The sequence below is a fragment of the Drosophila nasuta genome, chromosome 2L (genome assembly GCF_023558535.2).
Source record: "Drosophila nasuta strain 15112-1781.00 chromosome 2L, ASM2355853v1, whole genome shotgun sequence".
Classification (NCBI taxonomy): Eukaryota; Metazoa; Arthropoda; class Insecta; order Diptera; family Drosophilidae; genus Drosophila; species Drosophila nasuta.
In genome coordinates this window covers 17,488,936-17,514,259 of record NC_083455.1, presented here as the reverse complement: position 1 = coordinate 17,514,259, position 25,324 = coordinate 17,488,936, and the positions used below count along the sequence as shown (strand labels likewise).

General features: G+C 36.3%; 1 protein-coding gene and 1 long non-coding RNA gene across 3 annotated transcripts in view; one reads left to right on the top strand and one right to left on the bottom strand.

Moving 5' to 3' along the window:
• LOC132794810 (uncharacterized) overlaps positions 1–22,514 on the top strand; it is a 65,565-nt gene extending 43,051 nt beyond the window's left edge. Inside the window, exons 4-5 of the long non-coding RNA XR_009633335.1 lie at positions 3,643–3,675; positions 21,666–22,514. This is a non-coding gene — a long non-coding RNA (uncharacterized LOC132794810). The remainder of the gene's footprint in view (positions 1–3,642; positions 3,676–21,665) is intronic.
• On the bottom strand, positions 10,363–20,040 carry LOC132798277 (enhancer of rudimentary homolog). Of its 2 annotated transcripts, none has more exons than XM_060810073.1 (2): positions 20,027–20,040; positions 10,363–10,771 (listed from the first exon to the last, which is right to left on the bottom strand). In XM_060810073.1, the coding sequence occupies exon 2, from the start codon at positions 10,756–10,758 to the stop codon at positions 10,444–10,446; it is 315 nt and encodes a 104-aa protein (XP_060666056.1). In that variant the 5' UTR covers positions 10,759–10,771; positions 20,027–20,040; the 3' UTR covers positions 10,363–10,443. The 2 variants fall into 2 exon arrangements, with proteins under 2 accessions (XP_060666056.1, XP_060666055.1); XM_060810072.1 differs by lacking the exon at positions 20,027–20,040 and adding an exon at positions 10,888–10,964.
• Positions 22,515–25,324: the final 2,810 nt, after the last annotated feature.

Here is a 25,324-nt window from a genome sequence, read left to right as displayed (position 1 = left end):
AAATATAATTTTCTATTAAAAAAAAAGTAATGTTTATTGCCAAGAATTTACCTGACTTCAAATCAGCATTTACCTTGATATGTAGAACTAAATATTATATGTATATAAATTATGCATTAAAAAATGCAATGATTATTGTTCAGAACTTACTTCGCTTTATATTAACATTTACTTTTATATACAAAACCAATCAAAGCGAAATTTATCATGGACGCATTAATATGTTATATGTTATATATTTATATATTTCATTTTTCCTTTGACATTTAATATTCCTGATCTCAACCGAAGTACGAAGCTTGCTCGTAATTTATCCATAATCACAATGCCCATAATAAACGCCTGCTGAGTGCTATTAACTGGAACTGAAAAAAATGCAGCCTAATGCAAAGCATTTCTATGCCAAAGAGTCACGCAACATAAAATCTTTTGGGCTGTTCAAGGACAGCAATTAAAGGTGCCATTTGACTAGAGGTTGTAGATGTGTGTGCGACATTCACCACGTGCTCATAATGTGGTCGCACAATTAAACATGCCACACAGCGCGGTTTGTGTGCTGCACTTTGTCATGAATTATGTGCCGAAAATAAATGGCCAGGCAACAACAGATACATATACAGATACAGATACCCAAATACAGATAAACAGAGATACACAAAAGCAAAGACAAAATTTAACTGCTGTGCAGTCGCGCATAAAGCATCTGAATCTGTTGTGTATCCCTCACGCTACGCCCCAGTCAATTATGGGCCTTGGACATTAAATGTCATTACGCAGCAACAATCAAAGTGGGACATAAGCGGGGGGGAGATGAGGTGAAGAAGGACTCAGTAGCTGGAGGTAAAGCCAAGCAAAGCATGAAATTAAAATGCGCCTAAGATGTATTGTCGTCTGTCATGCGTTCGACTGAAGGCAAAGATGACAACGATGTCTTGGCCTTGGCATCGTCCTCCGTCGTTGTCAGTCTGTCGTTTTGCTTATAATTTCATTTTTCACACCGTTGTCTCAACTGCCGCGCAACTTTGGCAGCCCGAGGCGCCTCGAAAGTGTGAAATTGTTGCTGTAGCCGAAGGGCAGTCTTTCTCTCTCAATTGTTTGGCAGCCGCTTTTGGATCGTTTTGGGCCTTTGCTTCCTTTGGCTTCTTGCCACGAGTATTCTTTTTGTTTTTTTTTTAAGGGAAATTATGCCAAAGCGATAATAATAATAAAATCAAATGCTTTAAAAGATCCAAGTCCTTGCTGCAGGCTAAGGACTTGGCAGCAGCTCACATTGCTTATTAAATTTTCAGCCGACATTTTCGTATTGCGGTTACGATTTGCAATCCATTTTTCGTCTAACTTGCCTGTTGCATAGAAAAACGAAGAGTTCCTTTTAATTGTGTTTTATTCGTAATGTTTTAATTATTGATAATCGCTATTACAACAATCTAGTTTATACACATTTTATTATTAATTTTATATAAGTAGTTATACAATTGGTTGTCCCATAAATATGTACGGGTCTTAGTTGCTTTTGGTGACAATCTGGTATATTTTGTACGATATGAGGTATTTTGAATGTAGTATTATATCAATATATCAAATACAGCCTTTGGTATATTTTATGCATATGATATATTTTGTAATCTATGGTATATTTTAAAAGTAGTATTATATTAATATACCAATTATAACCTGTCGTATATTTTATATGTAGTGTGTAGTGTATATGTATGTAGTAGTGTATATGTTGAAAGTAGTATTATATTAATATACCAATTATAACCTGTGGTATATTTTATATGTAATATATTTGGCACTCTATGGTATATTTTGAATGTATTTTATAAATATACCAATTATAACCCTTAGTATATTTTCCGTATATTAATATGATATAGTTTACGAATATAACTGAACTGTTTGGCCTTTATTCTAAATAGGTAGCGGCTAATGAAATTACATAAATTTTAATATTTAATTGAATATTAATTCCCAGTAATTATACTTGTCATTAGTATTTAACTTAACACAAAAGCTAAATAGAACTTTATGCTTTATTTTTGCAAGTAGTTTAAATTGTATACTTTTATTTTTATATTAAAATAAATTAAAAGAGATTTTACATTTGAATGGTAGCATACTTAATACTAAATTGAACTTTATTCTTCATTATTACATGATCATCATATTTTTTATATTGGTTGTGGATTGCAAAGGTACTTAATTTCAAATTATTTGTTAGTTCCACGAATAAAACATGTTTTGTTTTAAAGTCTTTTGAAATGACCATTTGCCATACATCTATCTTGACTTCACTTAAACATCTTTCATTACAAGTAAACATGATTTGCTGTGAGGCACAAAAATTGAATGTGCGATTCATTTGAAATGCAAAATCAAAAATGGCAAGTGGACGACGCAGCGACTCGACTTGACGACTGGCGACTCAATTAAATGAATGTCAAAGAGCACTCACAATGCCTCTTCCTGGCTCAACAATTCCTTTGACATGCACAGCACACTTACACACAGACACACACAGGCACAAACAGGCACAGCAAATATGAGCTGGCAACTGACAATGAGTGTGGCTACTATATCCTGCCACTGCTACAGCAACTACTTCGCTCCTTCCTCGACATCGATGAGTCTGTTGGTCTGTTCATCTTACTCCTCTTGTTGCTGCTGTTATTGTTGTTGTTGTATTTATAGCAGTCACCTCCTGTGGCCAGCGTGCCTCAGTGATTGTATCCATGGAAATGAATATTAATGCCGCCTGAATTGTGCAGTCAGCGTTCTCACTCCCCCTCTACTCCCCCAAGGGCCCATGCAGGACTCTCGCCCAGTTTTGGCAAAAGTCCTTTGCCCGCAGCGGCTCAGTGCGCACTTTGCTCGGCATTAATATTTATCAGCGGTATCAGAAGTTGATGTTGGTGTTGTTCTTGTTGTTGCTTTTCTTGTTGCTCGCGCTGTTGACGATTCCCTTGGTTAAGTAACATATTTAGCATACTCTTTGTTTGCACCACAGTCGCGCTCAATGTTTATCATATTTCCATAAACAAATTTAATTGCTCGTGGGAAGAAATGCCGCAAGAAAAAGCCTGCACAATATTTGCCTATATTATTCGCATAAATATGTAATTGGGCATAGCATTGATAAAGGGAATCTAAATAAATAAATGCAAATACAGAGAAATTGAAATGTAAATGCTGCTTTAATTGATATAATAAGTAAATTCGATGAAAACAAGAATGTGTATATACAATGTATTTTAAAATACAAATATAACAGCTTCTAATTAACAAGTAAATTAATATAGTTCATAGTTTCCGCACAGAAAAAGGTTCTGAAATCAACAATACAATTTTGAATCAAGATTATGTGAGTCAAAATTGAAAAAAGGATTGCATTTGAAAACTTTTCGATCATAACAGAAGAGTTTGTAAAATGAGGACAATGGTTGAAGAACAAAAACTTGTTTTAAGATTTGCTTAACCTTAAAATCTTATTTCACTATTTCTTTTTGTAGACCGAAAAAATCTCGATTCAAAATTTGCAATCCACTCTTCCATCTAGATTTTAAAATGAGTTTTTTTAATTCTATAAAATTACTATAATTAAAATGTATTTCTAAATTGTATATTTTAACTTAATTACAGATTTTTTTACTATTTCCTTTATCTATTATTTGGGTAAGTGAAATTAAATTTTAACAAATTTCATCCAAATTTTTATATTCTTTATAAAGAAATTCCACTGCAACCATAGCTTAAAGTATTGTAGATGACTTCACTTTTAGTTGAAAAGCAGTTTTACTCTCATTTCATTTGGAAATTTACGCAGCAGATAAAAAACTTAATAGTTGACTTCCCGAAATTAACGGTATTCCCAGCGGGATAATATCAAAGACTTTCGAAGCTCATTAAAAAAAATATCATGGATATATGGGAATGGCACTTTATTTATATGATAATGAAGTCGATGGCTGATATGTTTATAAATATTTAATTTAAACAGTTTTTATGATGTGCAATTTCACGCAGGCGTTTTTCACTGTGATTTAACTGTTCTGCTCGAGGTCGATAAAAAATATTATATGCTTTAAACTGGGCGCACTCTTGAACATGATTAAACCTTATCATTTAACCACACACACACACACTCACACACATACTTTGTTGTGCCATTGTCAACAGTAATGAAATTTACCTGTACACGAAACGAAATTAAATCATTAACACCTGAAGCGTGCGGAGCCAGATGATAGCGACATTGAAGTCGCAGTTGCAGTTGAGTTGGAGATGGAGTTGCAGTTGAAAGTCCTTTCGATGTGATGGCCCTGGGGACACAACATCAGCTGCAGCCATCAACTCCATTCATGTGTGTGTGTGTGTGTGTTTGTGTATTTACAATGTCTGGCGTTCACGCAGGACTTTCAATAACATTTAAACACACGCTGAACGCATGTCCTTGTGTGTATTCTCGCTTTTATTGCGCCAATAATGCAATTTGTTGACATTGGCTATGGCTGTGTTAATAAGTCGCAACGCGTTAATGCAATTTCCTTACCTTCCGCACCATTATTGCACTTGCTACTCAACCCAATTAATTAGCTGACCCCCAAAAGGGTTTTTTTTTTGCTAGTTCCTGGTTTTGTAACCACAATCTGATCACAGATTGAGCTCCACAGCTGCTTCTATGGACAAGCCAATCCAATCCCAATCCCAATCCCAATCCAATGTCGAAAGCCTGAAAGAAAAACTCAACGAGGCAGAAAGAACTTTGCGTGTATTTACTGTTTTTCTTTGGGATTTTGCTTTAGCTGCTGCTCGCTGTTAAGTGCAGGACAACGCAGGCTGTGCCAGCAGGTCCTGCAGTTGAGCTCAGCTGTAGCTGCAGCTGTAGTTGGTTGGCTTTTGTGTTTTAGTTTCGCTGTGAGCCGGAAACGGATGCGGCCCAGTTGAGTTCGTTCATTCGTTCTCAGTGTCGACTCGACTCGACCACAATCGCATTGTGGCATTGTCCACATCAATGTTGTCGCCTCTTATTTTTGTTACCGGCTACACTGGATTAATGGTCTGTGTCGTCGCATGTTGTCTCCTCCCCTGTCCTCCGCAACGAAATGAAGTATAAACTCTGCCTCAGCCTCTACGCAAAAATTGATTTTACTCTTTGATTGCAGTTCGTGGCGAAAGAGAGAGTCGAAAGGAGTTGCAACTGCTTGGCAACTTCAATAATTTCATTGACAAATCTTTGGCTTTTGGCACTCTGGAAGAGTTGAGAGAAACTTAACACAAACCACGCACTAAAAATTGTGAACCTAAAGCTAACAAAGTTTTAAGCTCGCAAAACTTTCGAGCGTATGCTGAAATTAAATTGAAGTTATTAAATCATCAATTCAATCAGACAATTAAGAAACTTGCCGAAAACTTGCAAGTTTTTAGACCACATAAACTTCTCGACACATGTGGCGAAATGCTTCTTACTCATTTATACTCTATATTTCTCCCCAATGCTCTCTACTTTAGTTAAGAGTCAACATATTGCAACACTTTTGGTGGCAACTTTTCAGCGCTAAACATTCAATTCAGAACGTTTGGCACAAAACTCAATTTACTGCGTTAAATTCAATTTGTGGTTAGGCAGCAAACGAACTGAAATTTTGCGAAAAATTCTCCCCCAGCAACAAAATTTCTAATTTGTCCAGTCTGCCTATCAGACTCTCGTAACAAGCTGGGCCAAGTGCCAAGAGTGACGCCCGCTGAGCGCAGTCAAAGTCGACATCTGACTGTTGATATGGCCAGGATATACTCTCTCCCTCTCTCTCTCTCTCTCTCTGCTATGATGAGGAGCATCAGCTCCTTTGAGCCTCAGTTACATGTAGTAGTAGAGTGTTTGTGTGTGTTATTGATTTCAATTTCATTAACGCTTTTTGACTTTTGTGTCTGGTTCTGTTTGCTGCTCGCACTCGCACTCAAACTGCGCCAATTTGCCAATTCTCTTGCCCAGCAGCAGCAGAAGCACGGGATTAACTGTCTAGCTGTCTGTTGGCCTGTCAGCTGCTGCATTTTGTCTGACCTCTGACCTCTAGGCATTGTCACCACACAACATGTAATGACAACAACAGCAGCAGCAAAAAAGCGCTGCAACTTTAACTGCATTTGGAAGGACATTTCTGTAAACTAAATATGGCAATTTAATTTTTAACAAAATAATTCATAATAAAGTAGTTATTTTTGCAACGTTTGTTAAGCAGTTTATAACATAAAGAACCTAGTGGATTTTGTTATTTAAATAATTTTTGTCAAGGTTGGAAAAATTAGGAAAACCTTAAGAAAAATAATTCATAAAAAATTCGTTATTTTTGCTACTTTTTTAAGCAGTTTTCAATATGAAAAATATAACCATTCAAATCGAATATTTCAAAAGATTTTTTTAATATTGTATTTTCTGTATATTTGTTAAAACAGTTTCCAAAAAAAAAAAAAAAAATTTTTTTAATTTAAAAAAAAAGGTAGTTTTAAAACCTTATTAATCACAAGAATAATCATATTTAATAGTAAAAAAAGGATTTCTAAATGCAGTTCAAAGTATGAAATATTTAGTTTTAATGTTTTTTTAAGATAAGTTATCGGTTATAAAATAAATTCTTCAAGATCTTAATATAATAATTTTATATGAATCAAAATATTTTTAAACAAGTTTTCTAAAATCAATATAGAATTCTTGGTTTGAGGTAATTTTTATTGCGCGTTATATTTTATACTTTAGATAGTTTTCTAAAGGTCGTTTTTAAGTGCATCCGGTATTCGTTTTTATAAAATTGTTACTACTTTGCTTGTTCGTTTACTTAGTAGCTGCAAAGTTTTCAGACGAATGCCAGAAATACTTTTGATGTTTGGCAATGAGCCTGCAGCTTGGCCTGATTTGCTTTGGTCTGTGTTTTTGTTCTTATCAGTAGGTGAGGTAGTATTAACTGATATGATGATAGCAAGAATGTGTACATGGGGTGTTATCTGCCTTCGATTAGCTTAATTCGAAAATTCCGAACTCTATAACATTTGCACAAGTTGTGCTGGCATTTGATTGAACTTCAACATCCAACTCGGAGTCAAGTCAAGTTCTTTTTTGTGAAGCACTAATGAAAATAACACAAATGTTTAGTTGTTTTTTTTTCTTTCATTCATTCTCTGCTTGCTTCCTTGCTGCTGCTGTGTGAAAAGCGTGTCCTGTCAGCGGCCAGCAGCAGCAGCATGATTTTCAATTTGCGATCTTAATCAGCAGGTGTCCTGCATGGCTTTCTCTCTCTTTCATTGCTTTCTTTTGGCAGTGTTCTCTGTGTTCCTTTTTCATTTCATTCTGGCTTTTTTTTTCGCCAGGTTGCCTATCAACTTGAACGTCATCGTCATCATTGCCTTTTTATTATTTTCATTCGGGTTTGGCTGGCTGCCTATTAATAGTTGTTGTTGTTGTTGCTCTCGCCATTGTTGTTGTTGTTGTCCTTTGTCAGCTTTGTCCGTGCGCTCGTTCAACGTTGTTAGGCATTAACTTTTGTCATTTTGAGCACCCCTCAGTCAGTGAACAATGCAATGTGAATTGCCAGCAGCCAAGCAGCTCAGCAGCCAGGAGCAGCTGGCCATCGTCGTCTCGTCTAGACTGAACGGGTGGAAAGAGCGGTGTGGAGGTGGAGTTGAAGGCTGCCCGCTGCTTTTGGTCCACTGCTGTGTTCATTTAATTAAATTACACCAAATTGTTTGGGTCGTCCCTTTCATTCAACTCACAGAACAAAACCAAAAGAAACGAAACGACAGCAGAGTAAAAACAACAACAACAACAACGACAACAGGAAGAACAACAAAAGCAGCAATCGCATAAAATGTGTAGAAATTACAAAATATATATTTTCTGGGCTTGAAAAAATATTTTCGCAATGCTTAAATTGCACGTAATTGCTTTGCCAGTTTTCTGAAATCGAAAAACAATTTGCCTTTTAAATTATGTGCAATATTCACAAACATACAAACATACAATAGTCACAGATACAGTTGTACAACACACACACACACACACACACACACACACAGAGGCAAAAGTTGCGGTGCGACATAAATAATCCAAGCAAACACAAAATATTGAAAGATACTCGCAACAGCTGCGGCAAATGTGAATTTGTATATTGAAGTTGAATTGAAATGTAGTATGCTTCTCTCTCTCTCTCTCTCTCTCTCTCTCTCTTTCTCTCTACACACACGCAAATGGTGTGTGTTTGAATACTTGTGACGTTTTTTGCGTTATTAAAATGCAATACAATTTTCCCGCTATGGCAAATGAAGTGAACGATTTCGCTGCCAAATCGCAAACGTCAAAAGAAATTATATAAAACTACATTTGATACTAATTTATTTATCTCTATTTTCTTTATTAAACATTAAAGATAAGAATGTTTACAGAGATGTAAAAAGCGACATAAATAAATGCAAATCTTTTTATTTTATTTTTTTATTCAAATTTTATACATTTCAGAAATAGTTTCTGGTAGAACACAATAATATATAATTAATTTCTGTCTCAACAGTTGAAGATACAATTTTTAATTGAAATTCAACAAATCATTCAAATATATTCATGTCAAATTAATGAGTAGTTAGTTATTATTATACTCTGTGTACTTCTATTTTAATTTAATTTAAAGAAATTACAAAAACATAAAATTTTTATACAAACAATCCCAAATTAGTTTGAGGAAAATATTCAAATACGTACTTAAAAAAGTATAGTAGTTAGTTCTCATTAAATTCACATAAAAACTAATTAGATTATTGCGGAACATATTGAATGAATACTTAGAAAAAAATGTAGTATTTAGTTCTCATTTATATGCACTATAAAACTAACTTAATTGCCATTAAATTTATTATTATAAATATTGAGAAGGAAGATAGCTTCGCACTACAAACACATTTTAAAAATACATATTAATTTTCGATTTAGCCAACTGTGTTAAAAAGCGCTTAGCAATTCAGCGTTCTACACTCGAATGGGAATTTCAGAACACAGGCCAATACTTTAGCTTTTGCAAACACACACACAGACTAAAACCCACACAGAGACACACACGAAAAGTTTTACTAAGCCCACTTGGGCACACAGAGCAACACTTTGCAGCACGTTTGTGTTGTGTGTTGGGGGAAAAAGAAGAAATTTTACATTTTTCGTTGCCTACTTTTTGGGGCGGGCGTTGAGCACTTGCAAAACGCAAATCAAAATCATAAAATATAAGTTTGCACTGCGTAAATTTGGAGTGCTGCTCAACTCAACTCAACTCGACTCTGAATCGCTTGCCACAGCTGCCTAAATGTTTTTTAATTTGTTTTGTTGCTGCCAACTGTGCGCGTTAAAGCTGGCAAAAGTTCTTTTGGGCTGCTAACTGTTGCCCCATGCGGCAACGGAATGATTAATCATAAACAGCAAATCACTCGAAACGACGCTGCAGATGCCCGCCTGTGAACAAAAAACTCTGTCATTCGTATGGAAGAGTTGACAACAACAAAAACCAAGAAAAAAAAAGCGAAACGGAAAGAAATAAATAAATAAATGGACGGACGAGGTGAGTGAGAGTAACTGATGGTTAGGTAACTGCGGCTCTCATATTGATCAATCAACGTCAGTGTGGCTCCTGTTGCAAAATCTATAAGCAATATGATAACCATTTGGCAATAAAGTCGACTACATACAACAGCATCGATGCTGGGCAGCTGTCTGGCATTGTCTGGCGTTGTCTGACGCTCCTGTCTGGCGTTGTCTTTGTAACAACACTTTGAGTGATTTGATATGGCACATAACTGCAAAACTCCTTCTCCCTCTCCCCCTAGACCCCTCTATTTTTTGTCTGCTAAACCTTTGATTGAAACAAATTTCCAATATAACCGAAGCGACGGAACCAGCATGACGGATGCGACGAAAAGCGACATTGCCTTTCCCCCTTTTTCTTTTTTTTTTTTTTGGCACTTTTCGAACTATTTTTCCCCTTCACTTTGCGTTACCTTTAGTGGATGCGCGCCAAAAAGTGTCACTTTTTATGAGCGATCATTTGTTTTGGGCCCTCATACCTCCTCCACTCGATTGTAGAAGCTACTTTTATTTGCTACTTTCTGTGCTTGTTGTCGATTTTTTACTTGCCATTCCACTGTTGCTTCTGTAATTTTATGCTTTTGACAAATTTGAGTTTAAGTGGATTACTTTTTACTCTGCTCTCTTCATCTCTCTCTTCTTAGCAGCAACACAATCGCGTTTAATGGCTCTTGTAGCCGATGATTAATTAATTGTTATTCCGCGTTTCGCTCCTTGCGAGACACATTTGTACAACAATTAATTTTCATTTTCATTTCACAATTAAGCTCATAAATTAGCCAACAACTTGCAACATTTTTATTCATAAAATTAACAAATTGTAAAACTCTTTAATTGTCAGTATCCATTGCTTTTTCGCGAAATAAAATATAGATTTGATCCTTGATCCATTCTTTGCTATAAGGCGCATAGCTTGAAGTGCTTCGTTGATAAACGACACAGGCAATATCCACAAATGAGTCGATGAAATCGAACAATTTTACTATATCATACGTTATCGTTGGCACATTGGGACTTTGTCGCTTCAGATGCTCTTCGTAGATTTGACAAATTGCCTCCAGACATTCTTTAACGCTGTCGTATTCACTGTAGGTGCGAGTCGACGACGATGGCTTTGGATGTATCAACAAAATGGTGTGAGACATCGCTTGCACTTTGCTTTTGAAATAAAATATATTGAAAAATTAATTTAAATAAAATGATAGGATGTTCTCAATAGACAGTTGAATCGAAAACTGATTTAATTTGATTTGTACTCAAAAAATCAAGCCTACTTGAGTGAATTGATTTGGAGAAATTGTTAACAACCCAGATTTTGATACACTTTGTCAGCGGCTACTGTGAAATTGTAGTTTTGACTTTATTAAACTCTTTTTTGTACCATGTTGAAATATTTGTATTATAGATAATTTATGGCAGCATATAAATTTATCTTAACAAATTTGATCAGAAATTTACCTAAATGCTTAATTTATCTTGATTTATTATAGAGCTTAAATATTCTTAAACTGCATTAAATGGGAATATTGAGAAATTGAGCCTTAACCTAACAAATTTTACCGATTGCAATTTACACCATATTTGAAGATTTTTGTAATAATCAATCACAGCATTAGAATTTATTTCATTAGGCATTGTCGACAAGTTTTCTGCATTTTTTTTGAGATATGATAATGTTCTAATATCCTTAGACTGCATTGAATGACTTATTTACTTTATCAATTTATACAATTCATTTAATCTATTATCACCTGCTCAGTGCCAAAATCATGCTACCAATTAACATTCAGAAAATTCTACAAAATTTGTTGAATCTCTTACTTATTTTATCAATTTCCACAATCTATTAATAATAGATTCAAATTATTTTAGCCTCTAATTAAATTCAAGAAAATGCTCTACTAATTATATTGAATTTCCGCAAAGGCAACATTGTTACATTCTGCTGATCGGCAGCACATTAAAAGCTTAAACGTATTGCAGTTTATTCGACAGTTCAAAAGGGGCGTCGCTGTAAACTGTGTTACAGTTTTGTCGAAAACTGTCCCATGTGAACAATTAGAGGGAAGAAGGGTTTTAACGTCTTAAACACGTGCGTGCGCTTTCAATTTCATTTGCAGCGTTGAAACGTTCTGTTTTTTGTACGGGGAGGGCTCGTAATATACTTAAGTATGGGAGAGCTCATAAAAGATTTAAGCGTCGCTGCCATTACAAATGCAATTTGCAAAAAACTTTTGATTTCGCCAGTAAAGCAACCTACATACTATACGATACCTGAGTGAGTCTCAGGCTGAGTCTGAGGGCTGGCCCAGAGGCTTTTATTGGTCTCATTAAACGAGAATGTTTGTGTGTGTTTGTGTGTTGTGGCACGAATTCTTTGCCGTGTTCTTGCTTTCGATTTCGCTATGGTTTTTGGCTTTTGGGGTCGCTTAGTAAGTCAGCTCACGTTTTGCTACCTTTTGAGAAAGGTGCGCGGCGACTGCGTTGATTTTCAAAAGTTTTTTTGTCTGCATGTATTTTGAAAGAGGCGATGAAGAAATAGGAGGAGGAGGAGGAGGAGAAGCTAAGGGACAGCGATTTGAATGCTTTTCACTTGACATTTTTGGTTGAAGTGGTTGTGCGGCCAGCAAACAGTAAAAATGGAAAGAGAAGCAGCAGCAACAGCAACTGAAGAAGCATCTCGGGCAACGACGTGATTCGATTTGGATTCGTTTTGGTTACTCGGTCATGCCGCCAAAAGACTTTGATATACAACTTTACAATTAAGCTGGCAATGAAGCGCAAACAGCCTACACACACACACACACATACAAAACGAGGCCCATTGAGAAACTTTGACGTTGGAGTTTGTGTCTCTTGAAATCAAATTAAATTTGCCAAATTATTTGTAATTTTGCAATTTGTTTCTGGTCACAGAAGTGTGCTCTCCACCTCTACCGTTATTTCCTTTGACGTGTAGATGAGCGTCCACTTACAATACATATATATTCATATTCATAGAGATTCAATTCAATTTTGCAAAATTATTTGCTTGGTTAGTTTTGTGGCTTCCACAAAATTGTGTGTCTCTCTCGCTCGAGTCAAGGACTCGCCGAGTAGGGCTTCCTCTTCATTATCTCTTGAAGCATTGGGTAACCATAACGAATGTTTCACCCTTTCTCTCATCTCGCTTTGTGCCTCTGCTTTTGTGCTGGCCGCAATACCTTCTGGTATTGGTATTGTGCTTCCCTTTGAATTGTAATTGAAATCTTGGCCTGAATGAGCAGACCAATAAGGCTCTCTAACAAAGCATATCGATTGTTTGTCTTTGCAGTTCCAAGTATGGCCTTTACTCTAGCTGAAGAACATAGATAATATTTACTGGCAAACAATAAATCATAAATGAATTAAATCATAAAATGTGCTGCTCTAAAAAGAGTTGATAAAAATATATTTTATCAACATATAAAATTCGTTTTTACTACATTTAAATGGTTGCCAACAATTCAATAAAGCCATAAATTCAACTCACTTTCACTGAATTATTAAATCGTTTTTGGGATAACAGCATAAAATTCGGCAGCTTTTGGCTGACTTGTCAAATGAGTTTAAAACGAAAATCGATTGTCATTCGTGGGCTTTGTGGGGAATTTTGCCAATGTTTTCTGAGCGATTAGGTGCCACGTCAAGAGCAAAAATTTGTGGCCTGTATGTGTGCCAGATATGACTGTATGTGTGTATCGGTATGTCGGTGTGTGTGTGTGTGTGTGTGCGTTGATGCTGATAAGAACATGATAGTGATGTCTAAGTCGCGCAATCCAATAATGAAAATTAATTTCAAATACAGATACAAGTGCGATTGCGATTGCGATTTCGATTCACTTCTGCTGCTGCTGCTGCTCTGCACGTGGGCCCTAAAGCAATTTATGCCAATTTATACACACACACACAGACACACTCACTAATACAGAGACAGTTGGGAGGCATGCCTGAAATATTTTTGACACCTGCAGAATTCCTATTGACAGCTGCGGCCCCAGCAACAGACGCAGGCAACGTTTGAATTTGAAGCGCTTAGCATTTTGTTGGGTTTTCCTTTCTACACGTGCGTGTAGGATGAGTGTGCGGGTGTGTGAGTGTGTTTGAGTGAGCCGCAGGCCTTAAGTGTGTGTATGTGTGTTGGCATACGTGAAATTTTTGACAGTTATTTTAATGAAATTATGCAAGCGCACTTTCACACATTCAACAGAGTGCCAACGGCAATGGGATAGAGCCCGAATTGCTAGCTACAACTTATAGTTGTTGTCATATGAGGGTAAAGGAGAGAGGTAGAGAGTGAGAAAGAGTGAAGAAGAGAGTGAAATAGAGAGAGAGGTGGAAACAGAAAGAGAGGTAGATTGTTGGGTTACTCTGAATTTGGGTTAATAACATGCATTGGTAATACCAACCAGCGAGGTGCTCATAAATTTGTTTATTTAATTAGCTGCCAGCGGAAACACGTCCTAAATATGCGCAAACTAAAAAGCGACGCGTGTAGTGTGGCAACCTCAATCAACGCGCTAAATACAGTTCAATAATTATCACACGAAAACACACACACACATAATTTCAATTGGACTGCGGCAAAATATTATTATGATTTTACAAATGAATATTATAAACTTGTAAGAGGGTAATTATACAACAATTATAGAGAAAAATATGAAATTTGAATTTCAGTTGTGGCCAAAAATATGATTATTAAATTACGTTTTCAATCGAAAATTATAAAACTATTTAGTGCGGTTCAAATTGATTGATTGTTGAGAAGTTGTGGAGCCTAAAATATAAAAGAAATTATTAACTTATTTGTTTTCATTTAAATTGATTGATTGTTGAAAAGTTGTAACGCACTTTTATATTTATACAGCTTTAATTTGATTTTTTATATTTAAAGTAATATTCATATGTTATATACTTTCTACGACGCTCTCTTATTTGCCCTATTCATAGAATCAAGTGAAATGAAATGTTATAAAAAACATCTCTTAAGACGCCTCACATTCCTTTTCTCACATTCCATTTTAAAACACAACTTTTAAAATTATAAACTTATAAGAGGGTAATTATAAAACAATTATAGAGAAAAATACGAAATTTGAATTTGAGCTGTGGCCAAAAATATGATTATTAAATTACGTTTTCAATCGAAAATTATAAAACTATTTAGTGCGGTTCAAATTGATTGATTGTTGATAAGTGGTGGAGCCTAAAATATAAAAGAAATTATTAACTTATTTGTTTGTTTGTTGTAACGCACTTTCATATTTATACAGCTTTAATTTGATTTTTTATATTTAATATAATATTTCTACAACGCTCTCCTATTTGCTCTATTCATAGAATCAAGTAAAATGAAATGTTATAAAAAGCACCTCTTAAGACGCCTCACATTCCTTTAAAAGTTGTGTTTTCAAATAATAAACTTTTAAAAGGGAAATTATACAATAATTAGAGAGAAAAAGACAAAAATTGCATTTGAGCTGTGGCCAAAATGAATTACAAGCTTGTAAGAGAAAAATGATAAAAATATTTATATTCATTTAAATTGATTGATTGTTGAAAATTGTAGAGCACTTTCATATTTATTTTGTTAGCACTTCGATTTGATTTTTGACTAAACAGTAAATATAATTCGACGCTCTCTTATTTGCTCTATTCATAGAATCAAGTCAAAAATGAAATGCTATAAAAAGCACCTCTTAAGACGCTGCAGAGGCTCTTCAGAGTGCGCGCGCTGATAAATAGAATTTCACATTGAAGTGCCTTAGAAAGTTGTGTTGCTTTATCGAGATTTATTTTCATTTTCGTATTATTGTGATTTGCCGTTTGCGATTTGGTGATTTGGTGATGATTTTCCTTTCGGCATTGTTGCAAGTGTCATCGTGTCGTCTCACAAAAAAACCTCCCAAGTGCCAGCTCATTCCAGTGTCTCTCGCTTGCCCTCGCTTGCTGACAACAGCAACAAGATGAGAATAGAAATTGAAGAAACACTCGTCACACATTCACATCATGAGCAAACAGCAGCAGGTTTATCTTCTTCTCTTTTTTTTTTTGGGGTACGTGTTGAGTGTTGCGCACAAAAGTATGCTACGCTTTTTGGCGCAATCTTTTATTTGATACGTTTTTGATTTGAGAACTGAACTCAAAGCCGTCGCCGTCGCCACACAATGTCACTGGGAGTTGTTTCCCCAAAACTCTAATTCGTTTCCCTTCGCTCTCTCTCTCTTTGGAAACATCAAAATTTGCTGTCGAAAACAATGACAACAGCCGAGAGTCCCAGTCTAGAGAGCTGTGTGACAGACAACTGCGCCCAGTCTCAAGTGCATCATGACACGTGAGTTTGCTGTCAAACACACATATACACGACTTCTGTTTTGCTTTCCCTGCTACTTGTCAGGTGGTCTTTTTTTTGGTTCGGGGTGTAATTCGATTTCTACAGCGCGGTGAGATTTGTCAAACGTTGCCCAAGTTAACGCTACATTTGCCGCCATTGCCTAAAAGAAAAGCCAAAAAAAAACAAAAATTTCGACGTGTGCAGCATTTTCAAATTGAGTTTCCCTTAGGGAGGCGGCAATTGTATGATTTCAGATTCGGATTTTTTTGACTTTATTTTGCATGTTGTTTGCTCTGTAATAGAAAATTTTGGCCGATTTGATTTTTACAATAATTGAGCAGCACGCGGCAAAGAACTCAACAATTTGTTACGTCAGTGTGTGTGCGAGTGAGTTTGCCACGCCTCTCCCCCTTCCCCCTCGCCATCGCCTGCAATATGGCGTCGTGTTGATGAGGCACTTTCCGTTAAATTTACTGTCACAAATTTCGAAGCAGTTGTTGTTGTTGTTGCTGTTGAGAAACTGCGCACGTATTTGTCGTTTCCATTACAGTTTGTGCTGATTTTGATTTGCTGCCCAAACTGCCAGCTACACGTCTATTCTACCTCTCCCCCTCCACTCTCACTCCTCTCTCTCTTGCCCTTACTCTTCTATCAAATCTCACCCTGGGCGTCTGCCTGTCATTCAATCTCAAATTCACTCAATCAGTCAGTGCGTCAGTCCGTCCATTCGTCTGTTGGCCGGTAGACTCCGCCTGGCAGTTTCAGTTAGTCATTGCGTCAACACTTCCAGCACACACACTAACACACACACACAAATTTATATACATATGTATGTTGTTGGCGTCACGTTTATTGTTGGCAATTTTTTGCACCGCTGCCGTCGTCATCCGACCCATTGCCAACTTATGACTTTTGTGCGCGCATAGGCAATTTCAATGCAACCTCCCCTCGCAGCCTGCCCTAGTGCCACGCCCAGATTTAACACGTTTGTGGGCGTACGTATGTGTGTATGTACGTAGCTCGAATGCGTGGCGCATTTGTCATACTCAAATTTAAAATTCAATTTACTTACGTCATAAATTTAATAGCTCACAGTCCAGGGCAGAGGGCACTTGATTTTTGGCCATTTGTGCAGTTGGCTAAAAAAGGTTGGGCTATATCATATTTATATGCCAGCCACCTTTCGACAGCAGCTGGCCAAAAATATGCACTATCAATTAAGCAACAAAAAAGAAGAAATGACAAAATACAAATGAAAGACTTTAAGTAACATTTTAAAATGCAAAGAAATGTTTAGACACAAATGAAAAGTCAATTAAAAATGGAAAAAATATATGTTAAACTCATTGATTTAAATTAAACTTATTTCAAATAAATATGTAAAGAATGTTAGAAAATAAATAAAACAAACATTAAAAATCAACTTGAAATGAGAAAAATATATTGAAGTATTTAAAATTTCTTTTGAATAAAAACTAGTCAGAATAACATTTAAAACTGTTGAATGAAATGAAATATTAAAGTGCAATAAATCACAAATTAAATGCCAACTCGAATTGAGAAAAATATGTTTGAAATTTATTCTATTACATTTTTTTCATCTAAAAACTAGTCAGAATAATTTTTGAGAAATTAAATGTGAAAGCCCGATAAAACACTATTGAAAAGTCAACTTCGAAATGTGATAAACACAATTGAAATATATGAAATTAAATTAAATTTCTTTTAAATAAAATTATTCAGAATAAATTTAAAAGCTATCTAAGAAATGCAGTGAAATATTAAAGCACATTTTTGTTGCTTGTCAAAAAGGACAAGCTTAATAACTATCAAATCTGTATGCGTACTTGTCTTTTATTTGGTAAATTTGAATGACAGCTGCAATGCTAATTGCTAAGCTTGTTAGACATTTGTAAGACTTTTATGTTATATGCACACAAATGGAACTCCGTCTGTATGTGTGAGTGTGTGTGTGTGTGAGCAGGCTTATTCGTAATGTGCTAAACAAAAGTGCGCCAATTAGAAGGAAAATGCAGTTTTTAAGCTCTCACAATTCTCACAACTTACAGCTAAATGTGCGACCAACCGCAAAAGCCAAAAAGTTGATTTCTTAACAACTCCTAAAAAGAAGACCACACAGACCGCAAAAATGTCAGAACGTCAGGCGAAACAACACGGAGACAGAGTCAGAGAATGAAAACGAGAGAGAGAGAGAAAGTCAGTGTTCGCTGAATATGCTAAAGTTGAAGCTAAAAACTGAGACTTGGTGAATCAGAGACTACGGATTGCTGTCGACTGGAGACTGCAGACTGAAGACTGAAACTTGCCAGTACATCACCACAATTTTAAGCCCAAAGAGTGTTGCTGTAACTGCATATGTATATGTGTGTGTGTTGTCAGTAAGTTGTCTGCTTGATGTCTCTCTATTTTGAGCTTGGACTCATGCATAACTATTTGACATGGCTATGAAAAAGATAAATGCATTTCATATTAAGACAGCGAAAAGTGATGCGAGTCTTACGACTTAATAAAAAAAAGTTACATTTAATAATAAATAATATTTCAAAACAAATACGTAAAACCAGAAAATAATCTTAATTGCATTTAAAAGCAACATTTTACAATAGATATTTTAAAATAAATATGTGTACAATAAATAATGTATTCTTATTACATTCCCATTTCATAATTAGTTGAATGTGCATATTCTTTTTTTTTAAGTCATAAACTTTTGCAGCGTATCTGCAATTCGTGACTTCAATATTAAGCTGTCTTCATTTATATTTCACTAAAATTTGTGTGGCTTTTACTCTGCTTTTAACATATGAGGACAGTTTGGGGTCGAAGGACTGCCTGATTTGTGCCTGTCATACAGGGAAATAAAACTAAGTCCATTTTAATTGAGTTTTTCAGAGTCTGCAACGCTTTGGCAATTTTGCGACAACATTCGTAGAAGCGTAATAAAATGCAATTTTTAGTTATTTGTCAAATTTTGAATTTGATTTGAAGTTGCCTTTTTGTGTATGCACATAACTTGCTATAGTTGTTGATGTTATGCAGGCAATTTGACAACATTGTAAGCAAATGAAATGTGAATGAAATGCGAGTTTTTGTGGTGCAATTTGATGGTCAAACGTCGGTTTTGTCCCCTCGATTTTGTCATTCGACAATCGACTGACTCAACCATAACATGAATTTCCATATGGAAAAACTTATTATTTGCTGCTGTTGTGTTTACAAGTTACAGTTACAGTTACAGTTACAAGTTTATAAGATACGTGTACTCGAGCGAAACACTTATGATAAAGTTTTCCCTTGTCTCGTGGGCACAACACGATTTCCTCACAATTCCAAAGAGCAGAAGCAGCAGAAGCAACGGCTGCTTGTAATGTGCCTGTTTTTGTTTTTGTTTTTGTTTTGTATTTTTCTCGCGGCTTTTCCGTTTTATTTCTGTGCGTAATCAGCGGCGGGTGGAACGAGGGAAGGACGCGGCAAAGGCAAAACAAAATAAGTTTTACTGCAAAAATAAATAAATAAATAACATTTGTGTATGAAAATCTGCAATGGCAGCTGGCAAACAACAGGAAATGGCAACAGCCAGTGGCGATAAAAAAGAAGGAAGGTCCAGGAGAAGTGAGATGGGAAACCAGAGAAAGAAAGAGAGGGAGAGAGAGAGGTAGATAGAGAGTGAGAGAAAGAGAGAGTGGTTAAATACATTGGTAGAAATAAGACGCAGAGAAAAGATGAGAATATGAGAGACTGCAGAGTGAGAGCGGCTGCAGTATGAGAAAAAAGAAAGTTGTGGGAAGAAAATGTTTGAGAGGTGTAAGAAAGAGGGGAAATGAACGCAGAAGAAATCAAAGAGAAAGCAGGAGACACACAGAGCAGACAACTTTATAATATGCGTAGGAGAACACTTTAAAATGGTAGCGGAAAAATTAAATAAAATGAAAACAGGAACCGCAAAATGAAAGACTACAGGAAACAGCCAAGAAATAGATGAAATAGATTGATTTGCGGACGGTGGTCTGCCTATAATTTTGATTTAGTTAACCTACATAGCAATAGAGCAATGCAATGTTTAAGTTTGACCGGAAAGCCAGCGAAAAAACCAAAGTCACTGCTTGAATTTGAAATTTTGATGTGAAGAGAAATATTTAAGTTTGACGGGAAAGACAGAGGAAAAAAAACCAACTGCTTTAACGAGCTTTACTCTTAATTTAAGATTCATTATCCATCCACTCATTGATTACTTAACACTCCAATTCCCTTTGGCCAAGTGCCGCTCGCAGTTATCGCAATCGAAAATGCTATAGTTACATTATGGAAACAGATTTCGAGGGCTGTCAGTCAGCAGTCATAAAAGAGTTGAACAGAACTGAACCACTTTTGTGTCCCGCACAAAGTCAAAAGCAGAAAACTGGGTTAGCTGTCGAGATTTGCTTATACAAAATATACACGTAGCAACAATAACAGCAACAGCGACGGGAGAACAACTGGCAATCGTACATTGAAAGTGCATGCCCATCATGTGGATTGGCAATGCATTTGAAATTGAGCAAAAAAAAAAAGATAGAAGGGTAAAAGTGAAAGGGTTGAGTGACGGGGAAACAAGTTAAAAACTCACAAAAGTGTAGCTCAGCCAAAAGCCAGCCAAGCGAATGGCGGGTAAAAATGCAAGCTGATGCTTACGGCCCACAGCCGCCTAACCAAAAACGCCCGCCGCCATATCTGTCAAGTGAACTGGAAGTGATATGCCAGAGCAGCAGCAGCAGCAGAAAGAGAAGGGAGATGGAGGCGGTAGACAGAGAGGCAGCAACCAGCTGGCAGGACAAGCGTGTTCACGTGCAAAATTGCAGCTATTCCCGAATGGTTTGAAGCCCGTTTCTATTTTCCTTTTTCTTGCTCGCTTTCCGACTTTTTTTTCTTGTTTGGTTATTGTGCACTTTAGTTGCAAGTGTATGCGTGTGTGTGTGCGTGAGAAAGAGAGCGTTATTTGAGCGGCATTTTGAGTGTGATCGATGGCTGCCTGCAACTGAGCATGGGATTTTAATCAGCAGCTGAAAGCCGATCGAAACTCTCCCCCCAAGTGAATGGAGACAGTGACAACGAGTGATAGGCCCAGGCACAGCCCTTGGCATTTATCTCCCACACACATACATACACACACACACACGCAGTTGCAGCTGGGCGCATGCACTTCCGTTTCCGCCTTGGGCTTGCCGGACAGTCGTCAAGAGTACGGAGTACAGTGTACACTCTGTGTGTGTGTGTGTGTGTCTGTCCCACATCTTCAGTCGAACACTGATTGTTTGCCCACGTTGCATTGCCACTAAATTGTTTATCTTGCATGTGCGTGTGTGTGTGTGTCGTTGCGTGTGCATTTGTGTGCGTGCAATGCTATTAACAATACGCCCAATGCCAAACTGGCAAACGCGCCAAAGCCATTGTTATTTCGGCGGTCGATTGTTGTTCTTCCGGCTTGCGTGAGCTTACTGCGGCCTCCCGCCTCCACTCTCTCTCCCTCTCTTCCCTTCTGGCAGCAGCGCAGCCCCTTTGCTTGCCCTGGACTATGGGATAAATGCACAAATGAATTAATCACTTTAGTCTCTTTTAAAATAAGCTAGATTTTTGTATGCTTCTATTTTTAAATCTTTATTAAATATCAATTTTATATTCTTGCACTTTTATTTACAGAATCCGAACAAGATTGATTTATAAACTCTGGCTATTTACTCCACAGTGCAGTGCATCCAGTTTGAACGCCCACACACTGCCTGCCACGCCCACACTCCACACAGCCACAAATTGTGCAAACAAGCGTGGGAATAAGAGAGAGCCAGAGGAGACGAAACGATAGGCAGATTGGGGGGGATAACAGCATCAGGAGGTGGCTGCTATTCGACTCCTCTTGCTCCTGATTCTGATCCATGCAAAACTTGTGCCACAAATCGCTTCAATTTCGTTGCGTGTTCGGGTTTTGGGCATTGTTGTCGCTGCTCCTGCTCCTGCTCCAGCTGCTGATGCTGATGCTACTGTTGCTTCTCCCCGGGTTGAGTTGTTTTTTCAGCTCGGTTTGTTCTCGACTGCAATAATCTTATTAGCAGTTTGTTGTTCGAACCTAATCAATTACCAACGTAATTACAAACTTTGCTAATCTGCTTAGCTTGAAAAAACACACACACACACACAGAGACAATCGATATATATAGACAGAGAACGAAAGAGAGAGACGGAGATAAAGTGCGAAAGGAGTTGGGAGTGTTGCGGAGGTAAAGATGAACATTCCTGGCAATGATTGCTAACAGGATGCCCATTTAGAAATTTTGTAGTTGATGGAGCCGAACATTGAGTAACTGAACTGAACTGAACTGACAGCAGGGTGAACCTGGCAAAGTTCACATTACACGCTCGCAAGAGCAAACATTCCGTCTAGCAATTGACAGGAAAAACTCATCTGCAAATTATAGATATTAGCTGGGGAGCTTATGCTATTTTCATGTTGTAGAGCAGCCTTTTGTTAAGCTTAATTTAATAGTTAATATATTTCCATAAATAAGAAATATATCCTTTATCAATATTATTTCTATTCAATATTAAATATTAATGATAAAGAGAATATGTCCGTAAACTCTATTTATTTGTAAGCATAAAATAAAGAATCAAAATATTAAATATTGCATACTATATATCCACCAAAATTAATATTTAAATTGAAATGGGAAATTAAAACCAAGCTGCTGAAATGTATTGGAAAATATGCGTACTAAAGAGGTAAGTATTGTCTGTTTATAAAAACAAAAACTATTTGATTTAAACAAATAATGCGTTGAAGTAAGTTTTAAATTCGAATTTAAGAATTTTTTTATATTTATTATAAAATTAGTTTCATACTTGTTTCACAATTTTCTTTGGAAATATATATATATAAAGTGGTGCATACTTTTAGGCAGCCTAATTAATATCATGCTCATTACAGTTTGAAAGTTATTGGAGATTTGCAAACGCATCCGAAAAAATAATTGCATACTTTTGGGATGTCAATTTAAAAATAAGTTTTGCATATCACAGTACAAAAAAGAAATGCATACTTTTGGGCTGATCGTTTTATGGATTATAGTTCTGCTGAACTAAAAAATTACAAGTATTCCTACACTTAGATGATCCCATATTTTGTTGATGCCAATCGATAGAGATAATCCTTGTGATCGAAGCAATATATGTCTTTTGAAAATATGACAGGATATGGCTGAGATATGGCTTGTTTTCGAGAAAAGATCCATGGCGCACCCTTGAAGTATGCAATAAAAATGGTATTAAAATGTCTTGCATTTTTTCAATGGGTTGATGTAGAAAATTTGACAATAAATTGGAAAATCCGCTGTATCTCGGCCGTTTCAAGGACGATCATGATGTCCTTTGGCACAGGGCTAACTCTACTCAATAGAAACTGATTGGCATACCAAAATGGACGAATGTCCTGCAAGGAGCCAAGATATAAGGATATTTTTGAATAAAGAAAATAGCGTATATCTCGGGCGTATCCTGTCTGATCCTTCCGAGTCCTGTGTCAATAAATTTATATTGACGAGACCTATAATCCTGCCAAAGGACATTCCAATCGTCCTTTTAGTTTTTGAGTTATCCTGCAATTGTCACATTTTAGCTTATCCTCATGAGCCACGGACCAAAAAATTTCATGTGTTGGATTCTTAGATGACCCCACATTTTTTTGATGCAGATCGGTAGAGTTGGACCTTGTGATCATAGCAAAACATGTCCTTTGAAAATATGGCAGGATATTCCAGAGATATAGCTTGTTTTCAAAAAAAGATTCGTATGACATCCTCAAAGTATGCAATACAAATTTTTTTCGGCGCCAATTTAACATTTTAAATTCGTAAATAGCCGGCAAAAATCAAATCAGTTAAATTTCAAAAATAATTGTTCCTTTCATTACTGTTGTTTTCCAATTACTCTGTTAAATCGGATAATACCAGAACTTACATTTTTCTTTATCGCAAGGTAACCAGGACCAAGGCAATTGGCATTTCAAGATCTTAAGGATCTTTTTGGTGTGCTAACTATACCTTAGTTTAATTACCTTTTTATTGTCGTTTTACTCGAATGCTTGTAATCCTCGCAAATTTGCATAAAAATGAGAAAAACTTTAAACTTCAGATCAATGAGAAAAACTCTTTATAAAAAAATTATCTATACCATAGAAATTATTCATATATATTGGCATTGTCTTTCTTTCATTCTGTTGTATATTTAACGCTTATCAGAAATGCCAAAAAATCAATTTATTTGTTATCCTTCTCAGCTGGTTTTTGCTTTAGCTTTTTGCAAAAATGCCAAAAACTTTTGTCGTAATCAAAAGGCAAAATATTTGAATATGCCAAGACAAAATGAAATGTTGTCTGATGGGGTGTGTGTGTGTGTGTAAATTCTCTTCTTCTACAATTGATTCGTCCCTCGCCCATTTCACCCAGCAGCTAAATCTCTCATTCGTTTTGCCTCTGTGCTGTCGACAGCAGCAAAACTTTTCCACGCATGATTTAAATGGGAATAAATCTTGCGTTAAGGCTCGACTCGACTTCGAGTCGGATTTGGATTATGCAACATGGCGGCATCGTCTGGCAGACCAAAAGGTAGCAGTACAGTAGCTAAAGGAGGAGAAGGGGGGAAAGCATTTGAAATCGTTGCCATTTCTTAAGGCGCTGCTGCGTCACGTAGTTGTTAAATTTGTTTACATGCTGCCTGCCGTCGACGTTGTTGTCGTTTTAGTTTACGAATTCTGCTGCTGCTGCTGCTCTTGCAACACTCCCCCCAGGCATCCCCTGTGACAGTCCCTCACGCACACACACACACATTGCACACATCTACAATTGGCATAAACTTTTTCATATGCAAATCGCAAGTTTAGCAAAATATTTCGTTTATTGTTGAAGTTTTCTTTAGTTGCTTTTGGCGCTCCGTTGCTGCGCGTCAACATTTCCCATGATTTTTCCATTTTTTTGCGTCTGAAAAACTTTTGCCTCAAGAATTTTTGATAAATTGCGCCAAAAGCTGCGCGCCAAGCATGTAAGTTTATCTGGCAGACATAAATATACAAGTCTCCATATAATAAGATTATACACATTTTTCATTTTTTTTTTTAGTTTTAATATAAAAATCATGACACCTTTTATTGATTTAGTTTTGTCTGTTTAGCTGTGTATGTGTGTGTGGGTGTATGTTGTGTGTGTGTGTGTTTGTATACCAATATACAATATACATTTACATATACGTCTATTTATATATATAGATTCATATATTTATATTCATATACATTCATATAATTCATTCACTTA